The following is an 18,546-nucleotide window of genomic DNA, read 5'->3' on the forward strand; positions in this document are numbered from 1 at the left end:
ATTTGCAGAAGTACACCAGCATGTGTTTTTAACTACCTCAGTTTGCCTAATAATTTTTTTAAAGTTTTGATAAAAGGTCAAGGCTTTGGAATTCTTAAAACTCACCTGTTATATAACTAAAGCAGCATTCTAAATTATAGATTTTTTAAGGACAAAGACTTTCTTTGCTTTTGGGAAGAGTTCAGGAGACCTGGATCCCACTCTTAGCTCTCCGCTATTTTGTTATATGATTCTGAGCAAATCATTTAACCTTTCTGGATCTCAATTTCCCCATCTGTAATTGAGGAGTTTGGACCAAATCCTCTCTAAAGCCCCTTCCCCCCAGACCATTTGGATGAATCTGACAATAATGATATTTGAAATATGAAAATAAGATCAAATGCTAATAGGTTTCTCTTTAATTTCCAATTACATGTAAAAACAGTTCTTAATTTTCATTTCTTATTTTGAGTTCAAAATTATCTTTCACCTTCTCTCCCCTCCCATTGAAAAAGCAAGCATTTTATAAAGGTTATACATATGCAGTTATGTAAAACATTTCCATGTTAGTCTGAGTCTTTTCTCAAACTGAGACCTGTTGAAGACCTTAGCATAAAAAGGCCAAGGTCTCCCACTGCATCCAGGGCCAGCTCCAGCCGTCCTGCTCTGTTATCTTGCCACGGATTCAGATGGCTCTGGAAGAAAAAGTGAGGCAGGTGACCTTGCACAACCCTCTCTCCCTTAAATCCAAGTCACTTGCATGTCATGTCATGGCTTCCCCTCCTTGATGCACTAACAGCAGCAGACCTCCTACCTATCAAACACTCCTCTGTCTTCCTCACAGCCCCGAATTCTGGATGCTCTTAGTGTCCTGTGCCCTTCTCTCTCTCGACAGATATTCTTTGGTGATTTCATTAGTTATCAGGGATTTGATCATCATTTCTATGCAGAAGGATCAACAAATCTATCTATCCATTCCCATTCTCTGTCCAAGCCTCTGTCCCACATCACTGATTGCCTTTTGCACACTCAAAAATGTATATTCTGCATATAACTCAAAACTTGACACATAACTCATTTCATCAACCAAAAACCTTCTCCCTTCCAAACTTCCCTAAGTCCAAAGCACCCCCATTTCTCCCATTTCCAAGGCTCATAACTAACTCATGGATCTAACCAATTTCCAAACTTGCCTTTTCAACCTCTGTCCCATCTCTCCCATCCATGCCCTCTCTCTTCACCCCCACCTTACTCCAGGCCTTCATTGGTCACCCTCAGCCAAACCAGCCACCTCTGCTCTCCACCTCTTGCCTCAGCACCTTTCATCCCAGATCCCCCCCTTAAGTTACAAGTCACCGCCAATGCCCCCAACTCCTCATATCCTTTTCCAAACTACCTTTCAATGACCTTGTTATTTATTCACTACTTGGTTTCTACCACACATATTAGAAAGGTTAACAAACACTTAATGGTTAATTCTGTTCACAAGGAAAGCATTCCTATATATTATAAAGCCAATTAAGAATTCTTTTTTGCATGGTTATGAGGAGAAGGAAGAAACCCTCATCTCCAGGGAGGGGTCTTATAACTTGTATGTACTGAACCAAAGTATATAACATTGAAATTGTGGGGCACTTCCAAATTATACTGGACTCTTACAACTGGATTTTAAGGTAGAAAACTTTATATCACTCTTAAATATAATAAACATTCCTCCCCCCAACATTCAGGAAAATAAGAAAACTAGTTATCTGAATGTTCTTCCTTACTGCCTGAATACAGGGGAGAATACCTAGATACTCTCAGAAGAAATCCTGTAATGGATTTTCTCTCATTTATGCAAGAAATGCTGTACAAAATTGATTCTCCTGTGACGAAAGATGAACAAAATAAAGACCAAAGTACCTCTAATCAGGGTTAAGAAAAAAAGTATTTCTTCATTAAACTTAATGTAAATAAAGAAATACTAAGAAATGTCATATAAGTGCTTTAAACAATTTGCTTAAACCTGCCCTGATGACAGAACATGTGGAAATGTGGAAGTGTATGCAGTTGCTGGAAAATAAGAAAAACAGCTAACTAACAATACACTGCCCAATCACCACACACATATACTAAAACCATACTTTTGTCAACTAGCTCTTCTGCCAGCTCAAACAAAAAATCTTTTCAGGTCAAAAAAAAAAAGAAAAAGAAAATGAACATATAGCCAAAGTACAGGTATATGTTGTTCTAAATTTCAACTCATCTTTGAATCAACTATATGTGAATCAACTGGTAATATAATGATGCACATTCAAGGGATTGGGATCTTTTTCAAGTGAGATTTGATTGGGGCAAGGAGAAAAGCCATTAAACTGCAGCACCCAGGGAAAACTGAACAGGAGACCAGATTCAACCTTACATTTGAGTTCATCTTGTTTCTGGAGTATTGTCACTGGAATCAGAGCTGCTATAATCCAGAAAATGGTTTTTCATCCTCCCACTTCCCCATGTGTGAGAGAGCTCACCCTGGGTAAAGCCTCTCAGATTTACAAATAGTTAAAGAACTATGAACAACGTATTCTAAGCCTCTCTCCCTCTCTCTAGACATGTCTCTATAGATATGACTTCATCCTTTTCGTTTCTTGTTTTTCTTGCTTCTATTCTTCTTGTATTTATCTGATTCTTCTATTCCATCCCCCTTTTCTCTTTCTCCATCTTTTTTTTCTTTACCTCCTTCCCTTCTTATGACTGCCAGAATTAAAAGGTTTTTTAAAGTATCTGTTGAATAAAAGTTATTTCCTGTATTTTTAAAATGTAAAATTCACATGTATGTATGCTTCTGTGTTTACCTCAATCAATCTTGGTTTAAAATGTCTAGAAATATTTTAGCTTTTCTATTCAAATATTTCTTAAATTTTTAAAAAATGCTACAAATTTATTTCATATATTAGACAATGTCAAAACTACTAATTTAAAAACAAAAAATATTTAACAAGTTCCATAATAATTATCAAGTCATTCACTAAATTATAATTGTTGGAATTGTTCAATAATGAGGAAAAAAAAGGTGGGATAGTTAGGTGGGAAACTAGCTATATAGCATTAGCTCTGGAGTTAGGAAGAAATGAGTTCAAATTCAGACTCAGGTGTTTAGTAGCTATATGACTCTAGACAAGTAAGATACTTAATCCCAAATGCCTCAAAAACAAATCAATGATAATAAAGAATGAAACAGTAAAATCATAGAATCATTTTCCTTTATCATCCTAACAACAAAACAATTAAAAGCATGGACATTTAATTTATGCTATGTGGCAGATGCAATAGGACAGCAGTTGCATGTTAGCTGGTGCATTCAGATATTCAACCAGCTAACAATACACTGCCATCCCATCACAACCAGATACGCAAGGCTTTTCAGAGTCTTCTTGATGATTTCACCGAAAAAGATGAACCAGTCCAGGAGCAAGTGGCAGGCTAGCCCTGACTGCTCAATTGAACCCAAGCAGACAGCTTACAGCACACTGCCTACCTGACCCAGGAAATGGGGTCAACCCACTAGAAGAAAGCACATTTACCTTAAAGGCCAAAAAACCTTGATTCCAGTCCCAATTCTACTATTTCCTCTTGTGGGCAAATCTGTTCCCCATTGTAGAGCTCAGCTTCTCATCCATAAGATGGAGGTAATAGTTGCATTATGTATTTACATGGCTATCATCTGGGGACAACTTTTGCTAAATAGGAACAACTGCTACTACAGATAGCTTAGTTGTGTATGGTGATTTTCCAATATAAAAAGGGCAGAAATTTACTAACAACTCAACAACATTGTTAGAAAATGGAAAGAGGAAGCTTGTCTACCCACATTAACTCCATTAAATACCGTACACTTCCAATGTCCAGTGGTTAGATAGTAGGGCCAAAGCTCTACCATCCATTATTACATGACAGCCTTGGATGATGACCGTGTCCCTCCATGGTTTTCATTTGGAAAGGTAGCACGGCAGAGCAGAAAGAATGCTGCTTTACACAGATAACAGGGCAGCTTCTCAAAGTTACTACTCTATGCCAATTTCAGCTTCCATTCAGAGTTCATAAGATAAAGTCATGTCCATGCTGTTCATTCATTAAAGATGAACACAAGTTTCTTGTATACAATTTTTTAATATTCTACTTAATTGTCAAACATTTCATAAAGTGTAATGGACATTTCCACAACTAGAAATATAGGAATAGTGAGAAAGGGTATATAGAAAAGTAAGGAATTAACGAAAAGGTCAGAAATTAGAAGCTAGAAGGGAGAGTTAAAAAGGATTGGACTTGATCATAGACATAAAGACTGGAGGGGACACAAATCATGGATCCAAGGCCCTTCAGTTTTAAAGATGCTCAATTTGCCGGAATGGCTCGCTCACATGGCAATCAAGGAAAACACCTGAGATAAGGGCAGAAGGGAAAGTCTAACCCCTGGATTCTACAGCTTTCCCTAGAAAGCCATCAGATGGCAGTGTATACACACACACACACACACACACACACACACACACACACACTTTTTTTTTTTTTTTAAATCTGATGGTAAAGGAAATGGACATTGACCTAAGCATTGAAGGGAGGAAATGGCAAAAACATGATCCCTGCACTTAAGTAGCTCACGTTTTAATGAGACAATGCACACACATGCATTCGTGCATATGTATAAAAATACATTTTTATGTGTATATGACAAAGCAAGGACAATAGAAATGGGAGTGAGGGAAGGCAATAGCAGTGCAGTGGACAGCAGCAAAGGCTTCTTGCAGAAGAAGAAATTTGAGCTCCATCTCGAAGGGAGCCAGGAGTTGGAGATGAGGGACAGTCAGTGAAAGGCAGAGAAAGGCAAGGAGACAAAAGAGGGAGGGTTTATAACCACAGATAGAGTGCCTCATGGAGTATGTGGTAGGGAGTAAGAGACGGAAAGAGTAGAAAAGGGCCAAGTTGTGAAGGGCTAGACAGAGGATTTTATATTGATCCTGGAGGTGACAAGAGAAATATTGACATTTACTGAAGTAACATGGTCAGACCTGTACTTTAAGATCACTTTAGTAGCTGAATAGAGGCTAGATTGACATGAGGAGAGACTTGGGGGAGAGCAAGCTAATAACCAGAAGGTGTTACATGGAGGAGGGGGAAGACAGATTTGTAAAAACCACACATAAGGGAAGTATATTATAGAATGTGAATGTTCTAGCATTGCAATGAACCATTGACACACTTTTGCTTTTCCTCTCATACTTTGCATGTGATGTCCAAAAATTATAGTTTTGCTTCTCTAAAAGTCATAATCCAACACAAATAACCTACTTTGGCAGGAAAAATAATATATTACACTCATAAATTATTGCATTATTTAAAAATGTATTTAATGTTTCAAATTTGTCAAAATATATTTCCTTTTCTTAATTTATCCAAGTTTACAAATAGGGCTCATCCATTCACTTTTATCCTTGACTATCTCTTCCCATGTTCCTTGGGGAGTTTACTCCCTCATTATTCACTAATTTGTGTACTGGCTCTTTTTCTGACATTCACAGACAAGCTCAGAATTCCCTTATACTGAAAAAAGCTTTCCCTTGCCCTAGCCATACTCTCAAATTTTCAAGGCTAAACTCCCAAGAGTACTTACACTCTCACTGCCTCCTCTCCATTCACTCCTGAATCCATTCCAGTTTGCTTTAATCTCAGTCCTCTACAGAAATTACTCTCAAAATTGCCAATTGTCTCTTAATTGCTAAATCCAATGGCTTTTCAGTCCTCAATCTGCTTGATTTTGATGTCCTGAGAGTATCTCAAACTTGTCCAAAACTGAACTTCAGATCTTCCTTATTAAATCCACTACTCCATACTTCCCTATTTAAGTGATGTCATCACCAACTTCACAATCACCCCAGTTCAAAATCAGTCACATTTGACTTTTTACTTTCCCTGAATCTCCCTCTATATCTCTTACCACTACAGCATCTTTTAAATCCATTTCTTCTATCTTCTCATCTACCTAATATCCTAGGTTCAAAATCTCACTACTACTGTCTGAATTATTTTAATTAGCCTTCTGATTGGTCTTCCTGCCTCTAATATCTGTTTTGGTATGTCTCTCTCTCTCTCTCTCTCTCTCACACACACACACACACACACACACACACACACAGATACACACACACAGAGTCTCTCTTTCTCTCTCTCGTACTTTCACTCAGCCAACCTTTAAAAGCCACAGCTCCCAAAATATTTCTAGAACATAGATCTTATCATGTCATTCACCTGCTACAAAGCTTCCATAATAACAAAGGATAAATACTATTAGTTAGATTAACTTTAAAGCCCTCCATTTTATGATTCCAACATACTTTTCTTATTTCACACTATTCCACTCTATACTATCCAAACCTCTAATATTCCCCAAACCCCAAGCGTACTTCCTCATCTGTGTTTTGCAAAATCTTTTATCTTCAAACACAGTTTCGACCAATCCTTTCATGTACTGTCAAGTACACTTCTCCACTCCAAAAAATACTTTCTCCCCATAATTTCCTGGGATAGACTACATTTCACAGAGTCATAAGTGAAAAGGATCTCAGAAGCTTCTCATTTTGCAGACAAAGAAAGCGAAACCCAAGAAAATCATGGCTCCACTCGATGCAGAACCAGTTCCAGTGCCATATCACCCCGCTAATAAACTTGATTGATCCCAGTGGAATGTCGACTCCTTTACCACAGAAACCATGTTAGTTTTTACCTTTGTATCCCCAGCATCTACCATAGTCCACTGTAATACCCATGTTTAAAAAATGTTTTTCTAATAAAATATCTTTCTTACAGAAACTTCTATACCCATTTACAGAGAGAAGACTGCAAAGGACCAGCTAGGAGTCAGAAGGCAAAGTTCTAGTCCCAGGTCTGCCATTAACTCATCTCTCACCATGACAAGTCATTAGCTTTAGTTTGCTCGTCTGCAAAATCAAAGTATCTGCCCTATCTCCCTCAGAAGGCTGTCTGACAATCAAATAAATAATTTTGTCATAGTGCATAGAAAAGGGCAAAGACCATGGGAACTTTGTCCAAAACTTTCTCAAAGGTTAAGAGAATGTAACCATTAATAATGGGCAAAAAAGAGTTTGCATTTATACTACCTAAAAAAGACTGTATTTTATTCACAAGAGCTTATGAGGAGAAGTCAAGTATCATTGCCTCCAACAAATGGTTTGTCCAGTCAGTCATGCCCTCATTTTACAGATAAGAAAACAGGCTTTGAGAGGTTGAATGGATAAGATTTCAAATCCCGGTGTTCCAGATTCCAAGTCTAGGGCTCTCTATCCAGTACATTTTACAATTTTTTCAACTCCAATGAATTTTTTTTTTACTACTTTCCATTAACATTTTTTAGTTTTAATTTTAAAATATAATTGTTTTATAAAGCGAACAGTAAAAAATGGAAAAATAAGGGCATTGTATTATCTTTTCTAATTAGTCTAGATTTCCTGATTCTTAGATTGCAGTCCTTTCCCAGATACACCATGCAAGAACTATTTTCCTGAACCACGGAAATATAGAAAACCAACATTGGAAACTTACCTTGCTAACTTTCTGTAAGCATTGGTTTCTGTTCCGTTTAATACCTTTTGCAAACGTTTTCATGACATTCTCCTTTGAAACATATGAACATAAGAAGAAGCAAGTTATTTGGGATTATAATCACATTTTGGTTATCTCAAAATCCCAGTGTTCCAAAATGCCCTCTGACCCATGCAATAAAAGCACAAAAAACAATTTCGAAATCTCAGACCAAAATGAATCAAGCACTTTGCGCTGACCCATAGTAACCTTCTAGGTACTACTTTTCTGGGAAGTCCTAGGGAAGGAACGGAAGGGAACGTCACTCACCCACAATATCTCTTCTTCAGTTCGGACCCTCCGAAAGCCGTATCGCTCCAGTTTCCATTCCATCCCCACTGACTCACAAGCTACTTGGAGACTTTCCAGCCCAACCAGCTACTATTATCTTGGCCCCCTTTCTCAGACACGCCACCTAAACTCGCCGGATCTTCCCCACTACAAGCTGCTGTTTCTGCTCCAAAGCGCCTTCTGGTGAGCTTTGCTCGAGGCTGCTAAACCAGGGTTTAAAGAACTGCTGCGAGCGGCAACCAGAGCGGGAATTCCCCTCTCGGAAATCTCATTGGCTGATCACGCAGTGACGCGTGAGCACAGGAGGGGATTCCCCTTTTGCTTAGGAATGCGGGGACAAGGGACTGCGGTTGCGGAGAGCCCAAATCCAGCCTAGCTTTGCCCGCCCCAGCCGCCGCCTTTTCATTGTCGGGGGGCGGAGGCGCGAGCAGAGTGCCAAAGAGTGACAAGTCCGGGACAAGTGGCGGGCTTCGGGACCCGCTGAGTGCAATGAAGTTCTTGCAGTTGCAGGCAGCAAGGAGTTTGGCGGGACAAGAAGCGGGTCCGGAGGTTTCTTATCACTTCAATTTAAAAAAACACAAACACCGATCCCATACAGTTTTGGGGGATCTGACAGCTTCCACGAGTTTTATAGATTTTATATTAATCCCTTTTCTCTATTTTTTGGAAAGTGATGCGTTGCTCTTTTTGCACTTTTAAAATCACTTAAACTCGATTCAAGACAATGGTCTTCTGATTCCCTACTCCCACCCACAACAAAACCCACCACACTGTTGGAGAATATCATCATAGAAGCATCTTTCGTTCTTTGACCCATTGGATAAATTATCATATTCTCTCCAAAACCGATTTATCTAGCTATAGCAAGCTATTACTATTTAGAGAGAAAAGTGATGGAGAATCGGATACAGGAGAACTGGAAAAGATAGATGGAACTTTAGAAGAAGCCGAAAAAGCAAGGGACATGATTATAAACGAAAATGAATTCATATTGGGAGCATTTAAAGGAAGAGATTATCTGGAAAACATGAAAATGGCCGACCAAATAAGGCTATAAAGGAATGGAATCTTAATTTATGATGAAAAAAAAGATAACGCGTGGTTGGAGTTGGTACAGGATGTCTATGAAAGCCTTCTAAAAGTCAATCTTTTATTCGTTCCCAAGAAGTCCCACTTTAGTAAACGATGATTTACAATCCACAGTATCTATAGTGTGAAAAGAGGAAATCCTTGACCCAATTTCCCAGTGTAAAGATTAAACCATTACAGAAACAGTAAGGCTGTCCTAAAAGTCAAAACGAGCTACTTAATCGCTGGCTTTGACGTGCAATTAGATTTTACCCCTACAAGAATCCTATTTGCAATACATTAGTTCAACTGAATATTGATTCCAACTGAAATAAAACCTTTCAATAGAAAGGTTCAATAGAAACACTGACAGAAATCTCACATCACTGACTACAGCCAAAATATTATAGCCAATAAAATAGCAAACGTACATTAGCAATATTACAGGTGTATAAAATAGTTATATAACTTTTTTCTAACTATTGCTATCAACTATTTCAAAGATGAAACAGTATAATGAACTTAAACATTAATGATTTTCAATTCCAATTGTTAAATTTTAGATTTATTGTCTAGATTATAAATACGCAATATATAATTTAATATATATTTACATAAATAAATTTCTGATTTCTAATTTTTATTTTTATCTAATATCATGGTACTAAGACCACAAAATTAAAGTATGAAAATTCAAATTTGATACTCCAAAAATACAATCTATGGGATCTTGGGAATTAAGTCTAGGCTTACAAATGCTAAAAATTCACTTGTGTATTAGTTGTATTAATGGGCACATACATATGTAAACAACTACAATTCAATTTTTAGCTTTTAACAACATTCTTATCCTATGTCTTGTCTTGAACTATCAAATTGAGAGATTAAGCAAATGTCTTTCCTTGGGGTACTCGGACTTCTAAGTGCAAATTTGTAATTAGTAACCACAACTAGTATTACTTATAGACACAACTTTGCTGAAAAGTTAATTTTCTTAACTACAGTGATGGAGAAGTAATTTCTCATTCCTGTGCTCGTTTTCTTAAAAGATTTAAACAGATATATTACTACCTAAAATCTTGCCCTGAATAACCCTGAAGGGTCTTGCCTGTGGGCTTTCCCAATCAAGATGCGAATATCCTATTAAAAGGCAATGGGATTAGGGAGATGGGAAAGTTGCAGTCAAGAAACTGAGTCAGGGAAAGCCCGGGGAAGACCTGTAAGGACCGTGACAGTCAAAGTCAGAGTTGCAAAAGAGGAGCTGAGATGTGTTGAGTAGACTTTTGTCTGTCTTCAATTTCCTATCCACTCAAGTCCTCGGCTCTCAGAAAAACCACAAGACATCCTTTTCGCGGGATCGCTTCAGGTTTAGAACAGCTGCTCTCTGATTGGACCAGACCCCGTCGTCCGGAGTTACCCAGCGGCTGATGAAGGATTCCAACCGCTTTGCTTCGAGGAGGGAAAAAAAAAGGAAACCGACTCCAGTTTCTCCCCGCTTCCAACTGTCCTCTCGCGCGCTTGCCAAACAGTTCTAGCTTAGGCATGGAGGGGGAAGGGAGAGAGGGAGGAAGAGCGGGAGGGGATTGCTCCCAATCCCGCGCCCTGGAGCTCGCGCGCGCGCGCAGGCGCGCCAGTCCTCCCGCCTCCCGCTCCCGCGTAGCAGCAACTGGACAAAAGAGACAGTTAGATATTTCACTTCAACGCTCGCTTGGGCACGTGAGCTTGTTGCAGGCTGTGGGAGGGTGAGACTCCGAAAAAGGCACTGAGGAGGGGAGGCCCAAAAACGGCTGAAGTCAAAGCACTTCATTCACATATAGAAAGGGAAAGGCGCTTCATTCACATATAGAAGGGAAATGACGAGAGCGAGGTCTGAAACAGACGAGCTGTTATTATTTCGCGAGATGTCTTGAGGACAGTGGCAGAAGTAGTTAATCCCAAACTTTTGTAAGGTCCATTATCGCATCCTATCGTCACAAAAACTGTGAGGTAACTAGGGAATTTAGGCTCGGAAAGGTCAATGAAGTTGACTTTGAGTCATACAAACAGGAGCAGCGTGAAACTAGACCCAGTAGGACCTGGTCTCGATACCAGGCTACCCGGCCTCCCCGCACCCACACCCACTCCTGCCGGGGGGGAAAAATCCGTTTTTAACCGTTGTCCTGAGAAGAGCAACGCAATGGAGCGAAGGGCAACTTAATAGGGACACTTATGACGGTCGCAGCATTATTATGCATTCGACCTCATGAGTCATTTGCAAGTAATTTTGCGAAGGCAATATTAGCAACAATGCTAACAGCCTCACAAGGCAATCCTTTAGACAAGGTAGTACTAGGCAAGGTAGTACACCCCTTACATTTAATGTAGCCTTTTTATTATAATATTGCGACAAACTCATTCATGACGTTGAACGTTGGATGGCTTTTCTAGGGGCTTCAGTTTCCTCACCTGTAAAATGAGGGGGCTGGATTAGATGATCTCTAAGGTTCTTTCTAGCTCTAGATAATCTGTGATCCTATATAATTATATGGATATGTAATTCCTGTATAAATTAAAATGATTCTACATATATATTATACATCATATAAACAGATGTATACATTTTATTTTCACTATCTGATACCAAAACCAAGCTTCAGAATTTACTACTGTCACTAAAACTAAAAAATTATGCATTATACGTTTATCCTTCAAAGTTGGATTTTTTTCCAGATGTCTTCTCCATTTATGGAGTAGAACATAATGCTATTTTATATTTTGATACGGATTTACATCTTTTCTGATTCATTTCACAAGATAAGGATTCAAATCCTAATCTTAACTCTTTAGTAATACTCTTATTTATACCAATTGGTATATACTTCGTCGATTTTAATACATTTCTGTGAATGTAACATCTAATATATTTAGGCCTGAGGGAGAAAAATTGTCATTTTCCTTTTCACCCAAATTCAATACCTTGCTGTGAAGAATTTGCTGGAAGTAATTGCATTTAATTAAGCAAGCCCACCACTAGGGGGCAATTTGGAGCTTTGGTTGCACTTAAAATGGAAAAGGGAAAAAGGAGGAAGGAGCAGAGAAGAAAAGGGAAGGATGGGTGGAAGGAAGGCAGGCAAGAATGAAAATAGAAAGGAAAGAAAGAATAAGAAGCCAGAATTTTAAGTATAAAAGACACTACAATGTGAATAAAAAAAGCAATTTATTCATAAAGTGTCACGACCTTGTTATCCTACACATTCTTTTAAAAAGTGTTTCTGGGAATTACAAATATAAAATAAGAATTTTTGCCAGGTTCTTTTGTACTCAGCAAACTAGTCAGTGAGCATTTATTATGTGTGCCAGGAACTATACTGAGTTGGAAATACAAAGAAAGGGAAAAAATAATCCCCATCTTTGAGCTCACAATATAATAAAGATAATATGAGAACAACTTTGTACAAGCAAACTACATATAAGGGATAAAAATCAATAGAGGGAAGATACCAGAATTGAAGGGTTGGGAAATCATAGAAGATAGGATTTTAGCTAAAACTTGAAGGAAGCCAGGGAAGCTTGAAGGCAAAAATGAGGAAGAGCATTCCAAGCTTGGGGGGAAGGGGCGACAGTCAGTGAAAATGCTCAGAGCTGAGAAATTGTTGAGGTAATAGTAAGAGTATATGGCAGGAGTAGAGAAATATGATATGTTGTAAGAAGATGTAAGAAGACTGGGAAAGTAAAAGGAGGTGGCTGACATGAAAGACTTTGAACACCAAATAGAGGGTTTTATATTTGATCATTGGGGTAATAATACTAACTGGTGTGTAGATACACTGGAGTATATTAAGTGGGGGGGTGACATGATTAGAACTGCATTTTAGGCAGTATTACAAAGGGGCATGTTTGAGAAATGTGGCAAATGTGATCTTGACAGAATCTTGGCAATAGATTGGATATCAAAGATGGAAAGTTGAGGATGACATATACAAATATGTAGGCGTTTTCTCCCAGGTTTTGAGTGTGGGGGACTGGAAGAATGGTAATGACCTCAATTATTGAGAGGTTTAGATTGGGAAAAGAGTTCAGGGGGGAAAGATAATTGTTTTGACTACATTGAATTGAAGAAGAATGAGCATTCAGAAAGACCATTAGATTTGACAATTAAGAGATCTTTACTAACTTTGGAAAGATCAGTTTCCGATGATGAAAAGTCAGAAACCACACTATGGGGAATTTAGATTTAGAGGAAAGGAAGTAGAGGTATCAGCTGTGGACAAAGCTCAAGTAATTTTGTCACAAAAGGCAAGAGAGTTATGGGATAGTAGTTAGGGAGGATAGAGAGAGGTTTCTTACTTAGGGATATACTTTGAAATTCATTCCCATAGTCTGAAGAATTTACAAGCAGATAGATCCTCAGGATTGTAGAGGAGCCAAACTCTCCATTCTCTTGTTTCTACTTCTACCATTGTTCCACCAATTAAAGGCGGGGCAAAAGGTTCGGAAAACCATATTGCAATCAGTTCCCAAATATGTAACTAATAGTGACTATGGTGGCATGGTCAAATTGTTTCAAAAAATAATCCTAATTTTAGTTTTCTACTGATACCTTAACAAGCCCTATTAATGTAGCAAGTTCAAGGTGATCAATTTCTCATTTTTCTTTCTCTCACCTTCGCCATTTATTGCAGATGCTTAGAAAAGGATAAAAATGGACAAGACGACAGAGAGCAAAAGAAAAAAATTGTAAAGAAAATATGAACTTGGATAATTAGGTCACAAAGAACAATTCATTATAATCAGAACATAAAACACAACTATATCTTAACTAAATAGCTTTATCTTTTTCATGTTTTTGCTACCTATATATAAAAGGATAGGAAGGGGTCTGTGATAAATAACATATCACTGGTAGAGGGACCAACCTCTTTTACTTGGCAGATGGGCACCTTTTCCTCAATTTTAGTCTTTGAAAGTTGACCAGAGCATTTGAAAGTTGACCAGAGCACTGAGAGATTGAGGGACTTGTTTGGGGTCATACAGCCAGTATGTATCAGAAGACCTGAATTTAGATTTCCCTGACTTTGAAGAATGGCTATCCTAAAAGCAATTCTTCTTTTAAATCATTTAACCACATCAATTTGTGTTCTCTTATTGCATCTTCATAGTTATCTTTAGATGGGAAAACTTTTTTGAAAAGTAGAATAGTATTTCTGAGATTTTCTCTTTTGTCATTATATATTTTCTATTTACATAATCTCAAATTTTACTGATTTCCATAATGTCCTAGATTATCTGCTTATTAGAATTTCTTCTGCTATAACTTCTTCCACATTAACTCAACTCATTAAAATAAATTTAAGGAAATAGATTCTCAAAGTCTTATTTGGAGAATGAATTGTCAGAAAATCTGTAAATACACAGCATTCAGGAAAAAAATAACTTATCAGAGAAGTACTAACCTTGAGAATGAACTGAAGAGAGCTGCCTCAGCTTTCCTTTTTGAGCATCTCCCCAAAATCTCACAAGTGAAACTTTTGTCTTCAACTTTTCAAAATTCATTAGCATCCTCTCCTGATGGTCAATGCCACACAATTCAACATATTAAATCTTCTGAGTTGCAAGGAACTGTGCCAGGAGCTGAGCTTACAAAGACAAAAATAGTCCCTGCCCTTAAAAAACATAAATTTTTTTCTAGGGGGAGGGGGAGAAAAATACAAGGCAATTAAGAAATAAAATATTTCATTAAATGTTAAGACTCTTAACACCACAGTGTAAATTAGTTTTATCAGTTTCACTATTAACATAATGGAAAACACAAAAATATTCAGAAGGCCTTGGTGTAGTGTATTAACACTTAATAGCTAGCTCTATGACACTGGGACAGTCATATTTCTAAGCATTGGGTTCCTCATCTATAAAATGGGACAAATATCACTCTTGATTTTACCCAAAGGTTTTTGTAAGGCAACTGTAAATTTACATTTATAAACTGTAGCATAATAGAAGTGAATAGAGGCAAATTGAGGGAGAAAGGGGAAGAATTAAGTAGGAAGAATTTTGCCTAAGCTTGGTCCTATAAAAGAAACTTATGGAAATGGATCCAGTTTTCAGTTTATTAGGGAATGATAAAAGATATATTGTGTACTATATTGTACTGTATATATATTGTACTATAATTATAATTTTCAGAACATTTTATTATAATTAACATACAGTTTATATTTTCCCAAAGAAAGTTACAAAAAAAAGTTATAAGTATAGATTAATTCTGCAGAGATTTTAAAAGAAAAGATATTTCTGATATGACTACAAGGACATGGATTGAATGCCCTCATAAGATTTAAAAAATTGCTGATTACATTCTTATTCAAAAGGAAGGGAGTATAGAAGAAATGAAGATCGACATTGAAAATGTTTCTTTTCTTTATAGGCCTATCCACAACATTATCATCCATCTTTCAATTTGTAAACTTTAAAGATATATTTTATATAATCTGAGACTAGGGATTATATTACTGAAGATTTTGCTTTTAAAAATATTTAAATGACAAAAACTAATGATTGACTAAAATATTTAATGATGAATGTCAATTATGAATTTATAAATAACAATTTTAAATCTTAAACTTCTACTGTTAAATTACTATGTCTACATCTGTAACTGATCTTAGACAAAGATGAAGTTAAAGCTATAGAAATTCACAGTTAGCAAAGTAGTTTGCTATAGGTTGATAATCCTAAAGTTTAACACTTCCCTCAAGTTTCCTTGTGTGGTATATATCACAAAGCAACTCTTGTAAGCATATAAGATTTAAAAAATCTACAATCATTATTTTGTGCCAGTCAACAACTAGATTTTATTATAATTTCCTGGATGAACAATAACAACTGAAATAGAAACAATTGTATTTTTGGCATCATTCTTTCCCACTTAGATCCTCATAGATGGCTTAACCCACTCAGAAACACTGAAAAGCACTTTTGTCTTGTGCTTACACAGCTTATCAACTTCTGTATTCAGATTTTTGAGAATTAACAATTGTCAAATCATTGTTTGCTGACCTTTAGAAAAGGAAAGAGACTTTCTTCCTAGATCTAGCTCATGTAACTCTTATCTCATTCTTGCCATCCAGTTTTAAGAAATTCTGTAGTGGGAATGCAACTAGGTTTTATTTTAGATAGCAAGTTTCCAATGACATTAATACAGGTTAAAAGTCAATGATTCCAAGATACAAGAAAAGGAAAGAATGTTTCTATTAGAACCATCTTTGTTAATCCTATATCTCCTTTCTGCATAGGAAGAGTATCTTTATGTGGGGAGAGTATCTTTATGTGGGGAGAGCCCACAAAAATCTTTAAGCATTATTTACAAAACCCATTAAAGAGACTATATTTGAAATACAAAGCTGCAATGATTCTCCTACCCAGAGACAGAATATGTAGCACTCTCTACAACGTGTAATCCCTTAACTCCTCAAAGAAAGAAGGTAAATATCTATTCCTTTGGAACAAATGGTAGTGTGATGTCCGGGTTAGCATTCTAGATGCCTTAGAAATCAGCCAGCGTCAGAATAAGCAAAAAATTTCTTGGTCTTTAGGGGGAGAAGTGAAAAGAATGGACACAAGCTCTCCACGACCTCCCTTCTCCTCTTCCACATAGCCAAAGTGACCCTGGCTTGTCTTACTCCATCCCTAATCTCTCCTACAATTATCTGTATACACCAAAAGATTGAGCCAGCACAGAATAGTGAAAAGGGCCATTTCCCAAGCATATGCTAATAGAATATTGTCCAATGGGTAATTAGCCTTAAGTGCTCAATTGTCTGATTCCAGTGCATCTACTCAGAGTTTCAGCCCTTTACAAGGTCATCCTTAAATTTCTGCATTAATCTGGATTTATTTTAGTTCTTCCATTTGCGTGGTTGTAGTGACTCTATACATTCTACTTCTACTTCTGCTTCAGTTATCAGCAATTCATATGTCTTCCATATTTTTCTGCATTCTTCATACGCAAAATAGAATCATAGATTTAATAGTCCCCTCCTACTGCTTCATTTTTCAGATGAGGAAACTGTCAGATGAGCAAGCTTAAATGACATGGCTAGAAATCAGCTTCTCTGCTTCGAATCAATGCACTTTCCATTATACATATTTTTTTATATTAATGCACCACAATATTTTTAGTTATACTCTATTACATATTTCTTTATATTAATGCACCACAATATTTTTAGTTATACTCTATCTAGTTTGATGGGCAGATTTGTTTCCAGCTGTTCATATCTATAAAGAGGGTGGCTACAAATATATGGCACACATAGGACATTTCTTTCTCTTTACTCTCCTTTGGGGCATATGATGGATAGATCAATAGGTATGAATACTTCAGACAGTTTATCATAATTTCAAATTACTTTGCAGATGCATTGACTCATTTCCCTTCACAGCTCCACAATGTATTTGCCGTATCTTTCATTACACAATCCTTCCAATCCTGATTATTTCCATCCTCGCTTTTTTAGCAATTATGTGTGAATAAGTATTTTTAAATGAAATTAAGGCATATAATGTAGTAACCAAAGTTGTTCAACCATTCCTATTTGCCCCTCTGATTTACTTTTTGTCTAGATGGGTTGTCTTGATACAAAAGCTTCTTCACTCTGGGAAGTAGTATCAAGCTTCTAGCCAGAAATCTAACTTCCTATAACGCATCAGTTTATCTCCCTCCTTTGGGCATGCTTATTGTTGTTTTTAATAATAGCATCTATATAGTACTTAACATGTCAAGCATTGTGCTAAAGTATTTTACAAATATTTCACTGATTCTCAGAATAACCCTAGGAAGTAGGTCCTATTATTATCCCCATTTTACAATTGAGAAAATTGATTTCTTTCCTCCTATATTCTCTCCAACCTAACTTATCAATTATGTCAACAATACCATCCTACAAGTCTCAAAAGCTGGAAACCATTCTCAACTCCTTATTCTCTTTTTCCCCCTCCCCATGACCAATCTATCAGCAAAATCTGTCAATTTCATTTTCTCAACATGTCTCAAATATGTTGCCTTCTCTGACACTGCCATCACTTTGGTACAGGTCTTCAGAATATTTGTTATTCCACTGGGTTCATGGAATAATCTGCTGCCTGCCTCAAGTCTCTTCCCAATACAATCCATCCTCCAGTCAGTCACTATAGTACTTTTCTTGCACATCTAACCATGTCATTCCCAGGTTCAACAAATTCAATTGGCTCCCTAACACACCTGCAGAACCAAATAGAAAACCCCTCTAGGAATTTAAAAGGCATCAGAACCTACCTCCTGCCTTGCCTGGTAGTCTTTTTATTCAGCTTTATAGTCTGTACTCTTGGACCAGTGAAATTGGCTGCTGTTCCACAAACTAAACATCACATCTCTCTGGCTAAGGTATCTTTTCTGTCTCTCTCTACAACCCTGCCTATATACTTTCCCTGGCTTCTATGTTGCACACGAGGCTTTTCCCCATTCGTTACTTCTGCTAATTACTCTTTATCATGTATATATATATATATATATATACTTGATACTGTTTGTTTGCTTATCATCTCTCCTCTTAGATT

The 18,546-nt window shown here is 37.1% G+C and overlaps 1 protein-coding gene across 1 annotated transcript; it reads right to left on the reverse strand.

Annotated features, from left to right (window-relative positions):
- Window positions 1-380: 380 nt before the first annotated feature.
- On the reverse strand, window positions 381-8,625 carry CDC20B (cell division cycle 20B). Its single transcript, XM_051990749.1, has 3 exons — window positions 7,885-8,625; window positions 7,576-7,647; window positions 381-674 (listed from the first exon to the last, which is right to left on the reverse strand). Exons 1-3 carry the CDS (start codon window positions 7,945-7,947, stop codon window positions 546-548), a joined length of 264 nt encoding a protein of 87 aa, XP_051846709.1. The 5' UTR covers window positions 7,948-8,625; the 3' UTR covers window positions 381-545.
- Window positions 8,626-18,546: the final 9,921 nt, after the last annotated feature.

Source organism: Antechinus flavipes, chromosome 1 (assembly GCF_016432865.1).
Source record: "Antechinus flavipes isolate AdamAnt ecotype Samford, QLD, Australia chromosome 1, AdamAnt_v2, whole genome shotgun sequence".
Taxonomy (NCBI): domain Eukaryota; kingdom Metazoa; phylum Chordata; class Mammalia; order Dasyuromorphia; family Dasyuridae; genus Antechinus; species Antechinus flavipes.